This window comes from Puma concolor, chromosome A3, assembly GCF_028749965.1.
Source record: "Puma concolor isolate L17-30 chromosome A3, mPumCon1.1.hap2, whole genome shotgun sequence".
NCBI lineage: Eukaryota > Metazoa > Chordata > Mammalia > Carnivora > Felidae > Puma > Puma concolor.
The window spans coordinates 111,258,961-111,281,762 of record NC_141669.1 but is presented as its reverse complement, the minus strand read 5'-3'; the positions used below and the strand labels follow the sequence as shown (position 1 = coordinate 111,281,762).

At 39.7% G+C, this 22,802-nt stretch overlaps 1 protein-coding gene across 4 annotated transcripts in view; it reads right to left on the bottom strand.

Annotated features, from left to right (window-relative positions):
- DNAAF9 (dynein axonemal assembly factor 9) overlaps nt 1-22,802 on the bottom strand; it is a 130,917-nt gene that overhangs the window by 93,436 nt on the left and 14,679 nt on the right. For 3 of the 4 annotated variants that reach the window (XM_086701797.1, XM_086701798.1, XM_086701799.1), the window contains exons 2-7: nt 19,592-19,671; nt 16,520-16,639; nt 12,753-12,877; nt 11,782-11,878; nt 10,811-10,917; nt 3,796-3,873 (exon numbers count right to left, since the gene is read on the bottom strand). In XM_086701797.1, the coding sequence (XP_086557923.1) occupies nt 3,796-3,873; nt 10,811-10,917; nt 11,782-11,878; nt 12,753-12,877; nt 16,520-16,639; nt 19,592-19,671 (607 nt within the window). Of the gene's footprint in view, nt 1-3,795; nt 3,874-10,810; nt 10,918-11,781; nt 11,879-12,752; nt 12,878-13,053; nt 13,225-16,519; nt 16,640-19,591; nt 19,672-22,802 lie in introns of those variants that run through there. The other variant, XM_086701800.1, reaches the window with a different exon arrangement.

The following is a 22,802-nucleotide window of genomic DNA, read 5'->3' as shown; positions in this document are numbered from 1 at the left end:
AGAAAAAGTATTTGGATGGTGGAGAGAAAAGAGGGTTTCAGAGAAGTTTGGAAGCTATGAAATAGCTGAGAGAAGGGGGAATAAGGCAAATTTTTAAAAAGTAATATAGGTATAGATCACACCTTTTTCAGTGATTTTCTAGAGACTCAAAGACTGGAATAGCATTTTTAAATACTTTTGGTTGTTGAATTTGAATTTTATTAAGGACATTTGTAAACTCACCACAAGAGATCCCTGTACAAATGTATTGTCATTTTTATACATATCTATAGTAGTTTTTATCCCACTTGGGGTTCAATGAGCTTCATGGATTTGCGGACTGATTTTATCAATTTGGAAAGTTCTTGGACAGTATCAACTCAGATTTCCTGCTGCATTTTCTCTCTACTCTCCTTTTGGGATTCTAACTATACTATGTTAGATCATCTGACATTGTTTGACAGGTACTGGATGCTCTGTTCTACTCCCCTTGCTGCTCTTCTCTTTGTCCTTCAGTTGAGAAATTGTCTTTGATATATCTTTAAGTTTACAGAACACTTCTTCATTTGTATCTAGGCTGCTGTTAAGACAATCTAATGAATTCTTCATTTTAGATACAGTATTTTCATTTCTAGCATTTCCATTTAGTTCTTTTTCTACTTTTCAAGTCTCTGCTGAAATTTCTCATCTTTTCATATATGCTGTTCTCTTTTTGTTCAGATTCTTCAGCATTTATTTTAATGTTTATTCATCCTTGAGAGAGAGAGAGAGAGAGAGAGAGAGACAGAGAGACAGAGAGACAGAGCATGAGCGGGGGAGGGGCAGAGAGAGAGGGAGACACAGAATCCAAAGAAGGCTCCAGGCACTGAGCTGTCAGCACAGAGCCTGACGTAGGGCTCAAACTCACGAACCGCAGGATCATGACCTGAGCTGAAGCTGGACACTTAACTGACTGAGCCACTCAGGCGGCCCTGATTCTTCAGCATTTTTATTAGCTACTTAAAATTCTCCATTAGTTAATTTCAATATCTGGATCTAATTCTCTTGACTGGTTTTTTTTTTTTTTTGAAGATTTTATTTTTAAAAATTTTTAATAATGTTTATTTTTGAGAGACAGAGAGAGAGAGAAAGAGAGCACGAGTTGGGGAGGGGCAGAGACAGAGAGACACAGGATCCAAAGTAGGCTCCAGGCTCTGAGCTGTCAGCACAGATCCCAATGCAGGGCTTGAACTCATGAACCATGAGATCATGACCTGAACCGAAATTGGATGCTTAACCAACTGAGCCACCCAGGCACCCCTAAGATTTTATTTTTAAGTAATCTCTACACCCAGTGCAGGGCTTGAACTCAAAACCCTGAGATCAAGAATTGCAAGCTTTACCGACTGAGCCAGTCAGGTGCCCTCTCTTGACTGTTTCTTGATAACAATAAAATTTTCTTCTAATTTTTTTTTTTTACCACATGCCAGCCATTTTGTGATAAAAGAACAGTAAAAACTGAAGCAGGTAATATTTACCTTTACAAAAGTATATCTTTTCTTTTATCAGGTCATTAAAATAGGGATCCAAGGAATTTTGATCTACAATTGATCAGAGTCTGGGTCTGAGTGCATTTGTGCATTTGTTAATTACTAAATTAAAATATTTTGAGGGTAGGGTCTGAACTTCAGCAGACTTTGCTCATGGGAAGTCAGAAAACCAGGGAAGGGCCTGGTCTATAGTCCATGGTGATTACCACTACTGCTTCTTCAGCCAAAAATGTCATCATCTGTTCAGGTGCAATTAAAAATATCCTTCTGGGGGGCACCTGGGTGGCTCAGTGGGTTAAGCGATCGACTTCGGCTCAGGTCATGATCTCACAGTTTGTGAGTTCGAGCCCCGCATCGGGCTCTGTGCTGACAGCTCAGAGCCTGGAGCCTACTTCAGATTCTGTGTCTCCCCCTCTCTACCCCTCCCCTGCTCATGCTCTGTGTGTCTCTCTCTCAATAATAAATGTTAAAGAAAAAAAATTTTTTTTAAATATCCTTCTGGGGTGTCTGGGGGGCTCAGTTGATTAAACAGCTGACTCTTGATTTTTTTTTTTAATGTTTATTTTTGAGAGAGAGACAGAGAGAGAGAAAGACAGAGAGTGAGTACAAGTGGAGGAGGACAGAGGATCTGAAGCAGGCTCTGCACTGTCAGCACAGAGCCCGATGTGGGGCTCCAACTCAAGAACTGTGAGACGACCTGAGCTGAAGTCGGAGGCTCAACTGACTGAACCACCCAGGTGCCCCAGACTCTGGATTTTGGCTCAGGTCATGATCTCATGGTTCATAAGTTCGAGCCCCACCTCAGGCTCCATGCTGACAGTGCAGAGCCTACTTGGGATTCTCTGCTCTCCCTCTCCCCCCGACCCTACACCTCAAAATAAATAAACAAACTTAAAAATGTCCTTCTGTGTGGTCCCTCTCAATGGGCTCCAGAGATGCTTCCAATGTTCTCCAAACTACAATGCTACATTTAGCCTCCATGTGTGAACAATGGCATCCTCACATTCAAATGACTGCAGGCAAGTTGGGTATGGGTCTCAGACAATTGTAGAAACTCCTAAACTACTTATCTCTCTTTCTTTGTGGTTAAATTTTCTTTATCATTTTTGCATTCTTATGTTACATGTTTTTGCATTTTCACTTTTTTCCATAATTAGGCTAGCCATGGATCGATGATGATGATGATTAGGTCTCTTCAAAGGATAAAAAGTTAAGGTTTTATTTTTCTTTTATATTTGTTCAATTAGAAATGTTTAAACAGAGTGGCTGTTCAATTTTATCAAATGCCTTTTAGACACCTATGGAATCATCACAAATCGTTCCAAGGAGAAAAATTAGTATAGTGATTACACTAATAGGTTTCCTGACACTAAACTAAATATTGTACCCTTGTTAAGCTCTATTTCATCAGGGAATACTCTGACATGGTACTGGATTCTATTTGCTAATATTTTACTTAAAATACAGGCATCAACATGGATAAGTGAGACTGGTCTGTAGTTTTCATTTTTGTTATTTTCACTGGGTTTTAATAATATAACTAAATTAATTAAAAGGCTACACACTGTTCTTCTTCTATGCATATCTAGCCATGGCCACTGAGAGATACTGCTGAGCTGCTTCACCACAGCAAGTATTCCCAGAGCCTTAGTTTTATCCGTTGCTCCTCACTGCAAAGTGTTCCACCCAACTTCATGTTTTCTTCCAAGTTCAGATGAACAGTTAATGCCCGACCCTCTAATCCAGGAATCAACAAGTTATGGCTTGTGGGCAGGCCACATATTTTTGTAAATAAAGTCTCCTTGGAACACAGACACCCCCATTCATTTAAGCACTGTCCACGGGTGCTCTCAGGCTACAATAGCACCGCCGAGTGGTTCTAACAGAGATGGAGGGCACACAAAGCCTACATGTGCTGACCCCTGCTCTAATTCTTAATTTGTTTAAGCCAAACCCCATCTTTGCTTTCTTTTTGTCACAGAGAAAGAATACAAAAAGACATCCTCTGTATTGTTTTTCTAAAGTCCAGCCCAACCGAGAGAATGTCTTTAGGTGGAAATGTAAACCCTGGTAGGCAGCTTTGGCTTCGCCTCAGGTGAGGTTTCCTCACAGCAAAAGAGGCAGTATCACTTTTCCAGGTCCACTTCTACTCCCAAGGAGTTCAAGGTAACAATCCAGGAAGAAATTGTTCAGACAAAAATATCTCTTGCATTTCTTCAAATACTGTTAGTGGATAAGTGAGCTGGCTGTAATATTTATAAGTTAAATATAGAGTTAGGCTCCTTACTTCTGAAAGCAAACTCTCCAGAGACATAGGATCCATCTTGCTGTAGACGTTCCATAGATTCAAACTCACATCCTGCAGCTGCAACAGAGGGCAAAAACATTGAAATAACTGAGTCAATATCACTACAACAATCAGATTTATCAGAAATGACTATCTTGGTGAAAACTAAGTGATTAGACTAATAAATCAAACTTTTATCAATTATATTAGAACCAATACATATTAATAAATGCTATCCAACTCAAGGAAACTAACTTTACAGAAACTTTGGTACATTTTTGACTATCTTCAATGATGAGCACATATATATGTATGTACATACACACATTTATTTGCCTTTGCTTAAGTTTTTTAATTAAAATAATACATGCTCATGGTTTAAAAAAAATCAAATAGTAGTAAAGGCTTAGAATAAAACATGTGAATCACCTACTCCAATCTTTCTCCAAACCTCCACTGTCACAGAGGCAATCACTCACAAGTCTTTTAACATTTTCTTTCTGGTAGTTACCTCCAAATTTTGATATAACATGCTTCTATCACTATTTGATTCCTCAATTTAGAAATTAAATATTAACCATCCCTATTCTCACACTTTTTCTCCACATACCTATACCCTAACATCATCTAATATCATGATTTTTTAATTATACCAGTAATTACTGTTTATAACATTAAGATCATATATACATTATTTACTATAGGAACATGTATGCTATACTCCTAGTTGCATTCTTAAACCAATTTTATTTTTCTTAGGGCTACCGACAGAGTCATTTTTTTTCACTTGTGCGATTAAAATAAAAATCAACCCTGAAGTTTTTTCTAATTGTCCCACCCAATTAGCTATGTTTACACTAGGGTTTCTAAACATCAACACTACTATCATTTGGGGCCAGATATTTCTTTGCTGTGAGGCACTTCCCTACGCATTGTAGGAGGCTTAGCAGCATCACTGGCTTTTACTCACTAGATGCCTATAACACTGCTACCCGCAGACAATCCAAAAGGAATTCCAAACACTGTAAAATGTTTCAGAGGTGGGATGTTGGGGAAGCAGCAACAAAATCATCTTGACTGATAACCAATGGCTTAAACATATCAGATAATCTAATAATTCTTTTTCTTACCTCATTCTGGTCTGGCTGTTATGTAAGCTTGCTGTGCAACTACAACTTTTGCTTTGAGAGTTCTCTTTGCTATCATCCTGAAGCTTTCAGATGATGGATTTGGTTCCAGGGCTTACTTTTCTCTTTCTTGATTAACTCACTTGTTACTGGAGTACATCCTCAAATAGCTTTTTAAAAAATATTTATTTATTTATTTTTGAGAGGCGGGGAAGGGCAGAGAGAGAATCCCAAGCAGGTTCTCTATTGTCATGGCAGAGCCCAACACAGGGCTCAATCTCACGAACCGTGAGCTGAGCTGAAATCAAGAGTCGGATGCTCAACCGACTGAGCCACCCAGGTGCCCCTCCAATATCTTTTCAGAAGGCAAAACTTTTTTAGTTTTAAAATGTCTTTATTTTGTCCTCAGGCCTGACTGACAGCTCATTAATGCTCTTTCCATTCTTTTGGACTCTTCACTCTCTCCATGCTTTACCTTGATAGTTTCTACTGCTATAGCTTCAAATTCACTAATCTTTTCTTCTGCAGTGTCTAATCTATTGTTAAAACCTCTCCCATTTCAGACAATGTAGTTTTCACCTCCAGAAGCTCAATTTGGGTCTTTTGAAAATTTTCTCTCTCTGTTCAACAAGTTCAATTTTCCTCCTAGCTTCTTGAAAATATGAAATACAGTTAGAATAACTATTTTAATGTTCTTTGCTAACTCTAACATTTCTGTCACTTCTAGGTCAATTTTGAATGATTACCTTATTATCAGTCATGTTTTCCCACTTCTTTGTAAAGAGGATAATCTTTGGATGCTAGACATTGTGAATTTCACCTTGTTGGAGACTACGTATTTTTGTATTCCTATAAATATTCTTGTGCTTTGTTCTGGAATGCAGTCAAGTTACTTGGAAACAGTTTGATCCCTTTAGATCTTGCTTTTATGAATTTTTAGGAGGTCTAGAGCAGTGCTCAGTTTAGGAGTGACTATTCCCCATTACTGAGACAAAACCCTTCTGAGGACTCTACTCAGTGCCCTTTGAATTATGTGTTTTTCCAGTCTAACTGTTCCCAGCCCTTAGCATGTATCAGGCATTGTTCTGGATTACTTTTCAGATGTCTTTTTTTTTTTTTTTTTAATGTTTATTTATTTCTGAGACAGAGAAAGACAGAGCATGAATGGGGGAGGGGCAGAGAGAGGGAGACACAGAATCAGAAGCAGGCTCCAGGCTCTGAGCTGTCAGCACAGAGCCCGACGTGGGGCTCGAACTCACAAACCGTGAGATCATGACCTGAGCCGAAGTTGGTCACTTAACAGACTGAGCCACCCAGGCACCCCCAGATGTCTTTTGTTTAACTCTTGCCTTTGGTAGTTACCTGACACATGGATGAATTGATCAATACTCTTGAATACTTGGGATAGGGGGAGGGGCAGGGAAATCTTGGCAGATCTTTGGTGTTCTCTCTCTGGGCACTTTCCTTTTTAGTACTCTAGCTGCTCTCTTACCAGACTCTTCACTGCATCTTCTCAACTCAGGAAATACACTAGGATTCACATGGGTATCCCCTTCCCAATGCCATGGCCTGAAAATTTTTCTCAAATTACTAAGCAAGCGAAATCATGGGGCTGTGCTTGCCTTTTTTTTTTTTTAATGTTTATTTATTTATCTTGAGAGAGAAAGAGCTCGAGCAGGGGAGGGGCAAAGAGAGGAATAAAGAGAATCCCAAGCAGGCTCTGCACAGCCAGCACAGAGCCTGATGAGGGGCTCGAGCTCATGAACCATGACCCGAGCTGAAATCAAGAGTTGCTCGCTGAACCGACTGAGCCATCTAGGTGCCCCTGACCTTGTTTATTTCTATTTCTCAGGGAATCACTATTTCTCAGTGTCTGATGTCTAGTGTCTTGAAAACATATTTTGTTTCTTGTTTGTTCTTTTGGTTTGGTTAGGTTGGGTTGTTTTGGGAAGGAGAGAAATCTGGTTCCTATTGTCTTATGTAGGTGATTTATTTTTTTCTTCTGGAAGCTGTGATATTCTTTTATTCTTACTGTTCAAAAAAGGCATAGATAGATTTAAGGTTTTTTCTTCTTCATTTATATTTAAGTCATTTAATTTAAAAGTTGTATTCTCTTTATCACTGGAAATTGTTTATTCTTTTAAAAAAAATTTTCTCCCTCCTGATACCTCTGCTCTAACTTTCTGCAACTCCAACTTGTATATCAGACTTCTTGGAACAGTTCTCTATGTCTTTTAATTTTTATCTCATATATTCTGTCTCCTTGATTTTTAAATTTTACATTTTTAGAAAATTTCCTAACTTTACCTCCTAGCCCCTCTATTAATTTTATTAATTATAATTTCCCAGAGCTCTTATTTTCGTCATGTTAATTTATGACAACATAACACTTGTTCTATGGTCACCAAATCTTGTCTGGGCATCCGAAGTGGAGTTTTAGGTCTTAAATTTTCCTCTATATCTTAATTATCTTTGGGTCTTATCCAATGTCTTTAAAAAAAAAAAAATCTTGATCTTTTCCTTTAAAGTTACAGGCATTTAAAGCAAATGTCTGGTGATCTTTGGTTGCCTGTTTTTATTTCAAAATGGAAAGGCTAATTGGAAGCTTCATGCTTTCAGCAGAGCTGGTCAACTACCAGAAAGTTTTTTTAGGGAGAGCAGACAGCCAGCAGGTGGTTATTCAGGATCCCTACTCCCTTACACTCTAAATCCCAATAGACTGATTTAATATATGTGGCCCCTTTCTCTGTAATCTGGAACAGCTTTTCAAGTGTCAACTGATTTGATTTTTTGAGGGTGCTGAATTAAATTTCTAATTTTAAATGCAAACAATTCTACTATTAATTTTGAGACATAACATTTCCTCATGTCATCTATCTCCCTTTTTAATTCTGTGTGTCCTACCTATCATTTCTCTTTTTACAAATTCCATTCTTTTTTTTCTTTTTTAATTTTTAAAGTTTATTTTGAGAGAGACAGAGTATGAGCAGGGGAAAGGCAGAGAGACAGAGACAGAGAGAGAGAGAGAGAGAGAGAGAGAGAGAGAGAGAGAGAGAATCCCCAGCAGGCTCTGCAGAGTCAGTACAGAGCCCAACATGGGGCTTGAACTCACCAAACTTTGAGATCATGACCTGAGTGGAAATTAGAAGTCAGACGCTTAACCAACTGAGCCACCTAGGCGTCTCTTTACAATTTACCCATTCTTAACAGGTACAAAAGAGATCATCTTTTTTCTCATTTTTATTTTATTTCCTGGAGAAACCGTTTTTAAAAAGCACGCTTGGGGCGCCTGGGTGGCGCAGTCGGTTAAGCGTCCGACTTCAGCCAGGTCACGATCTCGCGGTCCGTGGGTTCGAGCCCCGCGTCGGGCTCTGGGCTGATGGCTCAGAGCCTGGAGCCTGTTTCCGATTCTGTGTCTCCCTCTCTCTCTGCCCCTCCCCTCTCATGCTCTGTCTCTCTCTGTCCCAAAAATAAATAAACGTTGAAAAAAAAATTTAAAAAAAAAAAAAAAAAAAAAAAAAAAAGCACGCTTATCTCTGCATCTAATATGCTATGGTTTCCTTCCTATATTTTGTTGAATCTTATTCGTAAGTTTCATTCCACCTTTCAATACGAACATCTTCTGTTTGTCCATAAAAAGGTAAATGAATATTTGTTCTATGGTTACTCTCATTATTCAGAAGTGTTCTATTAGAATCCTCTCCTTGGGAGCTAGCTGATGTAAATTTACTTTACTAGGTCACAGCTCCAGCAGCTGGAGTTAAGAAGGAGGAAGCCGAAGGCAGGGAAAGCCCCAGCAGAGGAACTTCCCTGTGCTGCTTCCCAGGAAGAGTTCTTTATCTCATAACTGAGTTTGATCCAGCCTAAATGGCAAGTATAAGTTATGTGGATCTGGTTTCCTCTCTCATGCTGGCACCTACTACATCAGGGACATAGCAACCTCTGGGTTAATGACTTTGTTCTGGGTGTGGACATACAACAAAACAGAATTTTTAATAAAATTAAGTTTCTAGTGTCCGTAGTTCTCCTTCTCTTGACCTTCAAATGATGCAAAAGTATTTCTGGCTCAGACAGTTATCAGGCCTTAGGTATGTGACTCAGAGTGGAGTACTGCTCCATATCCTAAAGGCCGATAAGGAAGAGAACTGGGGTGGGGGTGGGGGAGAGAATGAGATGGACAACAACAGGAAAAGTATTGGAGAGAATGACAATTAGCAACTACAAAGAAGGGAAGAATCTGGAGAAAGGGATCTTGAGAGAAGACTTATAGTAGCCCGACTACATGGTGTGTGTGGTTTCTTCCACCCTACAGAAAAGATCTACATTACCTCGTAAAGGTTTTTTAGAAGGGGATTTTGTGCCTTTTGGATGTGTCTGCACAGTGTAATGCTCCTCAAGGCAGGAGCCAGAAAGCCCTGCCACATGTGGTCTGCAAGAACCCTGCGACCTCCTAGTGTACTGCTTTTTCATGCTAATCTACCCACAGCACAGGGCTTAGGAGCACAGGCTCTGAAGCCAGACCCTCTGGATTTGGCCCCACCCCTGCCCCTCACCAGCTACTAGCTCTGTGCTTTTGGGAAATTCATTTAACCTCTCTGTAGAATAGGAACTAATAGTACCTACTTCAGAGGGTTCGTTTGTAAGAATTACAGTCAACTCATATGAAGTGCTTAGAACAGTGCCTGGCATATAGGAGACACTATAAATGCCCAGTTTATACAATTAATTAAAAATAAATATTAGCATTATTGCTAAAAATTTTAAGCTTCCTCTCTACCTCCTATGGCTTGCCCCCTTCAAGCCCTTACTCTTCTAAATTAGAGAGCATTACTTCCTAGCGGGAGCAGCTTACACAGCCTTGTTTACTAATAACTTCTGCTGTTGCAGTCAATGTGAGAATACTACAGTTTTGGAGCAGGAAAAGTGGGAGTCAAGTGGTGTGCTTCTCTTCAACCCTATAGCCCATGTTTTTTCCATATTAGGGCGTCTACCAGGCAAGCACCCACTCACTTCCAAGGGATTCTGCTACTTCTTGGAAAGGAGGGGTAGCAATTAGCCCTGGGTCATGCTTCCAAAGGTCCCACTTACTCTATGCCCAATAGTATGTCCCCATTCTGAGCATGTCAATACTCACTCCCTATTTCTGTGCTGGGGCCAGGTCATCTCACTGAGGATCCTTTAGAGGCCCGTGGATGCTTCTGGGGATGCTGCTAACCTACCAGGCCATCCTCCTTAATATGCACTCTGGATGACCCCCTCTCCCAGACTCATTCATCAATTCACTTAACAAATATTTATGGGTCATCTCCTAGATAAAAGAAATATTGAAATAAAAGATACTGTTCTTAACACAAAAGATAACCCTTTTATTCCTCTAGTATATTGTTCTTAGACAAAATTTTGCACTGTCCTTTTCATTCCTCTTGAATAGTTCTCAAGTTATATGAATTTCTGAGATATAAACCACAACAATGAAAAGACTATTTTTGTTCTCAAGGAGCTTCCAGTCCAGAGACCAAGGGCAGGTGGATACATGAATAGGGGTGTGTGGAAAATGTATAACATAGGACAAAAAAAAAAAAAGCTGTAAGAGGATTCAGCCTAGGATGCTACAAGAGTAGACTGGAAGAACAATGGTATCAGAATGGGGAAAAGAGAGAAAGGAGGACAGAGAGAAACTCCTAGAAGAAAGGACATATGAGTTCTGTTTGGGGACCAGCTTTAAACAACAACTATTTTCCATTTCAAGTCTTTTAACTTGCTCCATACTCTTGAGAGGTCACTATTAGCTTTTCAGTGTTATAATGATGCACAATCACAATGTGGGGGTCCTTCATAAAGATTGCAGGTGGCAGATAGAAGCCAGGCATACTGTCTTTCATACATACCTCATATTTCATGGTAAAAAATCCATCCCCTCCAATGCCCTCAAGTGCAAAGGCCTGTACAATTGGCCACTTCTCTACTACAAACATATCAAATATCTGCAAGTGACCTAGAGGAATCAAATACAACAACATGTATCAAATACCATCCTGGATATAACAGTCTAAACCTGATCTTAAGTGGTTACCCAGGCATCTCTCACAAGTTCATTACGGTCACATTTAGCAGAATAAAAGTAAAACAGATAAAATGCTTAGATATTAAAACTAGAAATTAAAAATGAAAGGCAAAGAAAATGCAAACCATAACAAGCTACATAAATTCAGATTTCTCTATAGTATAGCACACTCTGGTTTCCTAAGTAAGCAAGTAAGTTAACGAATAAATAGTGGCCTATTACATCTGACTTGCATCACTTAGCAGATATAATTATTAACAGACCCAAACTCAGCTCTTCCCACCCTTAAGAAACATAGCCAATCAACTTCCTTAAGGGAAAATTACCAAATCAAAAATTTTCCTTTCTTGCAGCAATAGCTCCAATGTGCAAAGTTTAAGAAAAAAATAAGATATAAGTACTGCTAAATGTGTTGACTTTTTCCTTTATTTTTACATTTTTCAGCCTCTCTGTCAGCATATTTTTAACAGCTACTATTTCTTATTACCAAGAGGCTCCACAGCTATACTCTACATACAGTAGCAAATGGCACAGCTAGACGGCAACTGTGGTAAATCCCTTTTCAGTTCTTCCTTCTGAATAGATGGCCTGCTGTGTTTTTTAGAAACTACAGTTATAAGTAACCAGCTTGCACAGAAAAATCCCCAAATTTCATTCTGTTTGATCCTCTGCCTTTAGTAAAAATAGATCAATGGGTTTCCCAGGTGAATGCCTCCATGGAAGGGGGAGGTAGAAACACTGGATTCACACATCATCCAAGCAAAGTTCTAATAGGGCTTGCTGTCAGATACTCACCTTGGGAGCTGTAAGGAATGCCAATTCTACTACAGTCTCGAACCATGTCCACAAAGCTGGCAATTTTAAATTCTTCTGCAGCTTCCTCATCTTCATACTAAAGAGGGAAATTGAAAGGAAAACAGGCTCTGAGGTGACATCATGCAAAATCCCCTATTTCCTCGGTATTTTATCAATCAGAGTTATGGCAAATGACATTTATAGAGGACTGCACCCAAGAGGGTGTTTCCAAAGCCAACTTCTTGTGTTGCCTTACACCACACATAAAAACCAACTCAAAATAGATCAGATACCTAAATGCAAGAGATAACATTTGCCTCCAAAATTCCCCAAACGCTCACATGGAAAGAAGGGTGCTTCCCATGTTGTTCAAGGGCCAACTGTACATCAGTATATTTTGCGATTCCATTCTATTTTTCTTCTTGTAAGTCTGTTGTGTTATTTTAGTGATTGCTTACAATTTATAACAAACATCTTTAACATTAAAAAAAAAAAAGAAAGAAGAGTTTTTAACCCACATCAGGTCACAATTTCTATGAAATCCTAAATCTCAAGTCCCAATTTGATTTCCAGCCAAACACTTGAAAAGAACCCAAAAACAAATACCAAGAAATCCAAACACAGAAATGTCACAAAGCTTATCAAACTCTCCTAAGGCAGTCCGTGGCACTAGTCCTCTGAGAGAATGGGCTCAGGCTGGTGATGAACAAGTAGGACGGGAAGCTAGGGTCACAAGCCTACGACTAGGTCCCAATCTGAAGAGTCCTTTTTGTCTCTGTCAGGCATACAATTTATCTATAAGGTAGCCTCATAATGAATTATGAGAAGTTCCACTAAAACAAGTAACTTTTTTTGTGCAACCACATCCTGCAAAGTGATTTTTTTAAGGGGCCTCCCGGTCCAGATCTACACTTTTTTTGAAGAATATCCTTAGAGTGTCTCTAAGTGCCTGTTCTATCTTTTCTCCTTACCTCATTTTCGGTCATGCAATGGAAATGCAGATTTCTCCAATGTGCCACATAGGGTAAGAGATAGCGATAGTTCACAGGATTACAGTACAGATGGACACTATCTGATTTTACCAATATAATTACATCTGTAAGGAAAACAAATTTAAAACACAAGATTGTCAAAGGCATTTCTTTTGCACATTTTCTGTCCACCTAATTAATAAAACCATTAAAAAACTATTTCAGAGAAAAGGTAACAAAACTCTAAACTAAAAATTCTTTAAGTAGACAACGTGCCTCAAAGTGACTGTGGAACACTCACGTGTGGACAGCAAGGATTTTCTAGTTCCCATGCGATGCTCCAATCATTGTGGCCCTCTGGTTATGACAATGCAGGCACAGAATAAGTCAAAAGAACAGCCTTCAAAGTGTTCTGCTTTTGCAAAGTTCAACACAGTCACATCTATGGTATCAGACTTAGCTGGGTGTTTTGCTGCAGAGATAAACACCAAATGGATGTGCCACAGCCTACCACTGAGGCAGGAAATATCACCAACTATGGCCAGTGATGGTTTTCCTGCAGACATCAGTGTCTAAAGCCCTTGGCTGTTGACTCAAGGCAATCATGGGCCTGAGGATGTCACTGTTCAGCTCTGGGAAGCATTACTATGTACTGGGGTGAACTTTGTACACAGGAAAAGCTGGGAGGAAGGAAGTAGAGGCAAGTGGACAAAGCTGCTATAAATAGATCAGCAGCTCACAGACTTAAGGGGTAATCACGGAAGTTGCTGGGTCAAATAAATAAAACAATTCCAAGAGTGCGAATAAATTTAGGTAAATTAACAGAAGAGCCATGGAATGGGGCAGGAATATTAAAGCAGTTTGAAGACTGAGAAAGCAGTCATACTTCCAAAAGAAAAGCAGAGCTCACTGCATGGCTCCTCAGAGCCATCTCAGGCATCTCTCTAACAAGATGATGTGAGGGAAGTTGCTGCAGGAGGTGGCTGGAAGTGAGAGAAGCGTGGGGGCAGGGAACACCTGAAGCAGCAGGTTTAGGACAATGCCAACACAGTAACACAGTGTGACAGCCAATATTCTACAAAAACCTAAGCCCGATGAATACTGACTGCAGCTGATGACACCAATGGGTGGCCTCTTGAAATAAAGCTCCAGGAAGCTGGCCTTTGATTTTTCAAAAATCACTCTGTGCTCCACACCTGACCAGACCCAGGTATCCTAGGGAATGCAGTATGGTGCCGCATATTCACTGCTGACTCTTAGTTAAGCACCAAAGTCAAAAGGTGGCAAGAGATGGGAAAAGGGTACCCTCTCACCCTGTTGGTCCTCTTCACACAGGCCCTCTAATAAGAGCCTTGCCCTGAATTACTTGTAGAACGTGTGCTGAAGAGAGACTGACATCACCTGGAGAGCCTGAGGGTTTCCTAAGACTGTGCACTACACTAATGTGTAACACTCCACAAGGAATTAGGATCCAATAAAAGAAATAATGCAACAGCTACTAAGCCTAATTAAGCATTTTCAGAATCTCATAGGACTCTGATGTCATTAAAAATTTTTGCTTTTGTTTTTTAATAAGTCCTTCATGTTGGCCTCTTTTCCTCTCACAGAGATCAAAATGTAGATGCACAGGGGTACCTGGCTGGCTCAGTCAACAGAGCATGGAACGCTTGATCTCAGAGTCATGAGTTCAAGCCCCATGATGGGTATGGAGCCTACTTAATTTAAAAAAAAAAAAAAAAAAAGAAAGAAAGTAGGGGCACCTGGGTGGCTCAGTCGGTTGAGTGTCCGACTCTTGATTTTAGCTCAGATCATGATCTGGTTGGTGGGTTTGAGCCCCACTGCACTGACAGTGGAGAGCCTGCTTGGGATTCTCTCTCTCTCCCTCTCTCTCTATCCCACCCCTGCTTGTGTGCTCTCTCTCAAAATAAATAAATAAACTTGTAAAAAATTAAACTTCAAAAAAAAATGTAGATGCTTAAATCCAGTGATCTCAGTTTGCCAATTACTAGAATTTAAAACATGAAGTTACTAATTCACTTTTAATTCATTAATGATTTATTTTTCTTCAAAGAATTCTTTCAAAGAAAATGCTCATTTCATAAATACCCATTGTGCCAGGTGACAGGATAAAGACAATGGTAAACAAAAAAGCACACCTTTGAGGATTTAAACTTTCCTTAAGTTCACTACCATACTGTCCTTAGCAACCTTGGCTTCAGTGAAATGTATGGCTGGTATGAGTACCTGTCTTTTTATAACTCTAAATGAGCTGCCAAGATGAATTCTTTCTAAACCAGTAGATGCTGTCCAGCATGAAGAAACATTTTCAAAAATCAAAATCTGAAACTAAATTTGAATTAAAAGAAATTATTTTTTTAATTTTATTTATTTATTTTGAGAGAGAGAGGAGGAGCAGGGGAGGGGCAGAGAGAGAATCCAAAGCCCACTCTACACTGTCACCACAGAGCCCCACATGGGGCTGGAACTCACAAACCATGAGATCATGACCTGGGCCAAAATCAAGAACTGAACGCTTAACCGACTGAGCCACCTAGGTGCCCCAAATTGAAAGAAATTTAATGGAAGTGAAGCCTGCTCTGTCTGCACTTCCTAATAAAAAGGAAATCTTTAATCAATCTCTAAGGATACACACTATTAAGGATTTTACCACAGAAGAATTTTCACCAACAGTAGACCAGGGTTCTGTAACCTTGGTACTATCGACAGTTCAGACCAGATCATTCTTTGTTGTGGAAGGCTGTCCTGTGCATTGTAGATGTTCAGCAGTCACTGAACATCAGTTCATCAACAATAGCTGGGACAACTGAAAATGTCTTCAGATATTGCCAAATGTCCCTTGGGGAATAAAACTGCTTCCACTTTATAATTTTTTTTGAAAGTTTAATTTGAGAGCAAGAGAGAGAGAGAGCATGCAGACAGGAGGGGCAGAGGGAGGGTGAGATAGAGGATCCTAAGCAGGGTCCGCACTGTCAGCACAGAGCCAATGGGGGGCTCAAACTCATGAACCACAAAATCATAATCTGAGTCAAAACCAAGAGTCCAGACACTTAACTGACTGAGCCACCCAGGTGCCCCAAAACTGCCCCCACTTTAAAACCACTGCACTACATCCACTGCAAGATTACTTTCATATCAGATGTTTGCTTTCATGCACTCCCCAGCTGCTTCACAAGAGCTGCCTGTCTCTTGTCCAGTTTGATTTGTCTATTCCTGTGTCTCCTGATCCATCTGGCAAACAAGTCATGATGCTAAGTATGTGATATAAGAGACAGCTCCTGGGCATCAGCCCACAACAGCATCAACACAGGGAGAGTGTCTCAGAGCTAAAGAAAGGGGAATGTAAGCAGAAAGCCTCCATTGTAGTCATGGGCATCGTCATGAATTAAAGTCACACAGAAAACAATTCCCAAAGACGGAGCAGGACAAAGAGCCTTTGTTCCTAAGCTGAAGATCCACATGAAGTCTTCCTTGTAGGAGTAGCCTGCAGGCTCATCTTTTACCCACAAGTGAATGTGCTTTCACAGGACAACAGCACATAATCTGAACCTCCCAGCACACAGAGGCAGTGGGCAATTCAGAGGAAAACTAGTGCTTTGCCAAGAAAATATAAAACCAAACTGATATGTATTTTTCCCCCTAAAACTAATTTACCCATTAAACATATTCTGAAAACTACTGGTCACTAGTCTTGTATCAACCAGCAGGTGACCAACAGGAGCACACTACTTACTACTATATATACTTACCATCTAGAACTTCTTCAGAAAACCCTGTTTTCTCAAAATCACTTGCATTCTGATTGTACAAACCAAACAGAAGATAATTTGCCAGCTCTCTGCAGCCTTCATTGTACCTGCTATCGATTCCTGCAAGGCAAAGAAGGCTCTGATCAGTGGTACTGTACTATGGGAAGCAAATAAGTCCCAGTAATTTGTCCCTGCTCAGCAAAACCCTGATGGTTAGGTTAAAGGCAGAAGCTCATACCAGTTTTGTGCCAGGAACCAAACTGAACAACCCTATGAAAGAAGCATCAAGTACTCTTACTTGGGTTTCAAGATCTATATAGTTGAGACAATTAAACCATATACATTATTGAAGCTATTAATTTCCAAAAGGCAATTTTTGAGTATAGAATGAAGCAGAAAATATGGTCTAGGTCCTTTGGTGGCTAGTTAAATACTGTGGAATACTGTTCAGCTGGAATAGGGGGATAGAAAATATTCACTTTTCAAAGAGAGCTTTAACAAAACATGGGGTATCAAATAAAGACAGATTAAGGTGGTTTGAAAAGAATTAAAAGAAGTGAAAAAGAGGACAAATGAATGGAACCACAGACACCTATCATTTCACAAATATTTATCAGGCTCAAGGTCTACACTGTGCTGGATGCTGGAATGTGTGGTGAACATGACTGCAAACGGCCCTCAAGACGCTTACAGTCTAGTGGGGCTGGATCAGAGACAAAAGGAAATTAAACAACACTGCCTTCACTACTGCCTGGTTCCTGAGTATCTATGAAAGCCCAGAGCTATGGCTCTGGGCAAGAGGAATGTCTCACAGGCAAGGCAGTAGCTGTCTAGTTGAGACTGAGGAAGGAGTTACAGCAGAGAGACCTCCAAGAATAGAAACATGGCTGGAGCCTGGAAAAGAAGACTGTCAATGGTCATCCGGACAAGGGACAAGTGAAAGGTAGAAAGTAACGGTCATTTATACCAGAGGGGCCCAAGACTGCTTGTGGCAGAGGACTTCTAATGTAAGAGAACTCCCATCTCAGTTGAGATTATAAGAGAACAGCCCTCCCTGTTTATCTCATTCAACGCTTCAGCCAAGGGAGGGGTGAAAAAGAATCAAAGTCAGAATGGACTGCTATCTACAGCCCAACATTTAAAGGGCTACAGAGTTAAAAACAAACATGGGCTGGGCAGACCTAGCTTCAATGTTTGTTTATTTTTGAGAGACAGAGAGAGACAGAGCATGAGGAGGGGAGGGGCAGAGAGAAGGAGTCACAGAATCTGATGCAGGCTCCAGGCTCTGAGCTGTCAACACAGAGCCCAATGCGGGACTTGAACTCACAAACCGTGAGATCATGACCTGAGCCGAAGCCGAAGCCGGAGCCGAAGCCGAAGCCGAAGCCGGCACTTAACCGACGGAGCCACCCAGGCGCCCCTGGGCAGACCTAGCTTCAGCATGTCTACCTCTAAGGATTCCAGCCGCATAAACTGTTAACATGAAAAAGACTATGTAAAATTAAAGGCAAATGAAACTATATGTAGGCACTGTGCTTAAGCTGATAATGTTGTTTCTCATGGGGTATTATAGGTTAACAATTCTGATGTTGCTGAATATGTATACTAGAATTAAGTAAACTGATGGTGGATGATGGGTGCCAAGTTTCTCACTGATGAAGTAGGAGTTTACAGGTAAACAAAAGGGGGAAGCTAGAAAAATCTATGTGGTAATTGGTTAGGCTGGAGACATTAATATGAATTCATGTTTAGCTTAATATGGGTACATAACATTTGCATTTAATGTACACAGCAGCAGTGACATCTAATAATGAGAGTGTATCCAAAGCCCAGATCTTGGTTTCTAATACCATTCTCCAATAAAAGGAACCCCAGTGCTCCCTGGAGAAATGGCTGATTCTAGGACTGGAGGAGGAAATACACAAAATAAGTCTAGAGTACCTTATAGTGCCAGAAAGCACATAAGTGCTAAACAAACAAAACTTTGATGGGATGGTATGTCAAAGGGAGAGACACAGAAGCCAAATGAAATAAGAGCATAAATACAGTAACAAACAGGCGGTTTTATTCATAGGTAAATTCATGGCAAAGACAGCCCCCACCCTTTTGAGGGCTGCAGCTAGAGAGGGGATCCAATGAATGTTGTTTAAGCATTTGAAACCTCTGGCAGGAATTCCAGGTCCACCACAAGTGTGTCTTTATAGAGACTTGCCAACCTCTGGGCTTAGTAGTGGAGCCAGGATTCAAACCCCAAATCTACCTGGCTCCAGAGTGCATGTTTTTAACTGCTCTGCACACTACCTCTCATAAGGCTAAAGGCAAGTACTGTTAAGTGAAAATACAAAATTATGCACAGAATATATGAGGAGAGACAAACAACAAACTAATGGCAGTTTGCTTCTAGGAAAGAAACTGCGGTGGTAGATGGACAAACCACCAGACCTAACAATTCCAATCCCATGACTCAATGGATATAAGTGAAAATGAGACAAAGAAGATCAATCTAATATAGAAAAATCTCCAAAATATATTGTGAAGTGAAAATTTAAAAATTAGGTTAATTACAGTATAAACAAGATGTTTCCATTTGTGTTAAAAAAAGATACAATTGACAATGTTATCTCTGGGGAGTGAAACTGGGTATCTGGTTGGTTGGGAAGCTCAGTTCATTTTCATTTGAGGATTGTCTTAATTTTTAAATTATATGATGCATTTTCATAATAAAAAAACTTAAAGAACAAATATGTGTCCAATTCTGCTACTCTATGGTCCTGGGCAAGTCTGTTCCATCTCCTTGAGTCTCAGTATCCCCCTCTATAAAAAAGGGGACTACACTGCTCCCTTTTAAGGTTGCTGTGAGGGGAAATGAGATAACCTGCACAAAGTGCCTGCCTCATGGTTGTGGGTCCTTATCCCACTGATATCTCACCTGACCTCATTAAAACAGCAAGAGATTTCAAGGGAACAAGAGATGGAAGAAGGACACTAACCCAAGCTTATCTCACAATGACACTATTATTAATATCTTCCTTGAACAGAAGCCCAGTTGCCCAGCTTGTTAAAAGCACTGACCTAGGATGCAGAGGATCCCATCGGGTTGAGACTTGCTGCTCTGGGTCAAGATGCTCTGAACCTGGCGGAGTCGGCTGCAGCTGCAACAAGAACAGAAACAAGCTCCTGAGTGCCAGCGCATGAAGGCATGAGGAAAAGGAAAGGGATGGAAACTGGCCCTTGCCTGGTTTTGGTATCAGAACTGTGACATGACCTGGGAAGTACTCCCTTCTCCTCTGTTTTCTGGAAGAGATTATGCAGAATGTGTCTGAAGCCTAAATCTGAACTGTTGATTACAAACTGGAGAGTCCGTGGCTCTGTGGCTCACCAGAGGATAGAGCCAACGCTGGACTGGGACTCAGCAGCTGACCGAGGGCCCTCCAATGACTTCTCATTTTTGAGGATTATCAAAGAAGAGTTACCACACTGATCTGCCCTAACTGTGGTCCTCATCGGTTTGCCAAAAACAAAAATGAAAAACAGTTAAAACCAAAAAATTGGTTTAAGGACCTAAATGAAGCTCTGATTCACCATCACAACTACCCCCAAAGAGAATGTTAGCAAAGGGTACTTGTTCCCATTTCTGTGCAAGTCTATTCCCGTGGACTTAGGGATATCCCCTCCTCCCAAAGTATAAGGAGAGGCACTCCCAGACATTAATATCACTTCTAAGGACTCCATGCTCTCCATACCAACCTCTCCTCCTTCCTAGTAGTCCCAGAAAAAGGTGCTCAAGACTGATTCTGTTCAAGACTGATCACGTGATCAAGGATCAAACTGATCCTTCCACTAGGTCTCTCCCTGTCACCCCCAGGTTCAGGATGTGCCTCTACTATTCATTCCCTAACACTCCCATTAAATTTTTCCCTACAGTCAGCATATTCCCAGCCTTACCTCATTATTAACTAAGATCCTCCACAAACCAACACTAAGCGTTCCATCTAGGACAATTAGATTTCATTCCCACTCGTTGCTGAATCTGCTCCACTGCATGTCCTATACTCACCCAAGCAACCGTATTCAGCCAAACAACACTACTTCTCTTCCCTGAATGCTTTCCCCCACCCTCTGGATTCTTTCTGATGTTTACACTCCTCAACTCATCCATTCCATGACTTAGTGGTCATTATCACTGTCTTCTATCAAGATGTTCACATATACCACCTAACATCAAACCCAGAGACAGTACTGCCAAAAAAGAGAGCTACAGACCAATATCATCATGAATATAGCTGTAAAAACCTTTAATAAATGATTAGTAATTAGAATTCAACAACATATAAAAAGAATTATACACCATGACCAAGAGGGGTTTATCCTAGGGATACAAGGCTGGTTCATTATTGATAAATCAGTCAATCATATTAACAGGCTAAAGAAGAAAAAAATCACACAATGATGCAGAAAAATCATTTTCTGCACTAGTTTACAATAAAAGCCCGAATGAACTCTATTTCTGTATTGAAGCAACAAAGACATGGAAATCAAAATTAAAAATACAATGTGACCAAAATATAAATTTAACAAAACATGTATAGGATTTACGTGTTAAAAACTACAAAACAGTTATAAAGGAAACCAAAGAGGATCTAAGTAAATGGAGAGACACTGTGTTCATGGATTGGAAGACTCAAGATAGTATAAATGTCAATTCTGTCTAAATTAATGTATAGGTTTAACACAATTCCTTCAAAATCCTAGCAAGCTTTTCTGTAGATACAGACAAGATCAATCCAAAACTTACACAGAGAGGCAAAGGAACTAGAATAGCTTAAAAAATTTTGAAGAAGAAAAAACAGGGAGAGGAATCCCTCTGATATTAAGAGTTACTACATAGCTAAAGTAATCAAGACTGAGTGGTACTGACTAAGAGGATCAACGGAACAGAACAGAGTTGCCAGAAATTGCCCTACACAACAGAGCCAGTTAACTTTATTTGATAAAGGTTCAAAAGCAATTCAATGGAAGAAGGATAGTCTTTTCAATAAATGGTGTTAAAGCAAATGGATATCCACAGACAAAAACACGAACCTCAACCTAAATTTTGTACCTTACACAAAAATTAACTCAAGATAAATCACAGATTTAGAATTTTAAATGTGAAATTATAAAATATTTAGAAGGTAACAGAAGAAAATATTCAGAACTTAAAATCTGATGAAATTCTTAGACTTGATACCAAAAGTATAATGCATGAAAGAAAAAAAAAATCAATAAATTTGACTTCATCCAAATTGTAAACTTTTGCTTTGTGAAAGACCCTGTTGAGAGAATAAGACAAAGTACAGACTGGCAGAATGTATTTGCATATCGCATATCTGACTAAGTAGAATAAAGAACACTCCAACAGTAAAAAAATTAAAATCCAATTAGAAAATGGGCAAAAGGTATGAAGAAACATTTCCTCAAAGAGGATATAGAGATGGCAGATAAACACCTGAAAACATGTTCTGCATCGTTATCTATTAGGGAAATGCAAATTAAAACCACAATGAGATATTACTATGTGTCTACTAGAAAAGCTAAAATAACAAACAGTGATAATAGGAAAACGCTGGGAAGGATTCAGAGAAACTGGATCATCCATACATTTCTGAAGGAAATTAAAGAAGATACCAATAATGGAAACACATCCATGTTCATGCACTGGAAGACTTCTTATTGTTACACTGTCAATACTACAGAAAGCGATCTACAGATTCAGCATAATCCCTACCAAAACCCTAATGATGCTTTTTGTAGAAATGGAAAAATCTATCCTAAAATTCAAGGGACCCAGAATAGTCAAAAGCATACTGAAATGGACAAAGCTGAAAGACACAATTCCCAATTACAAAAGTAACTACAAAGCTATGGTAATCAAAACAGTGTGGTACTGGCATCAAGATAGACATATTGACAATGGAATAGAACAGAGAACTCAGAAATAAACTCCTTTTGTGACTGGCTTATTTCACTCACTATAATATCCTCATGGTCAAATGATTTTTCACAAGGGTACTAAGACCATGCACTGAGAAAGGACAATTTTTTCAATAAATGGCTTTGGAGACACTGTATATCCACATGCAAAAGAATGAATCTGGACCATTACATCATAAATAAAATTTAACTCAAAACAGAAAAAAAGACCTAAATGTTAACCTGAAACTATAAAACTTTTAGAAGAAAACATATGGGAAAAACCTCATGAAACTGGATTTGGCAACAATTTATTGCTATGACACCAAGA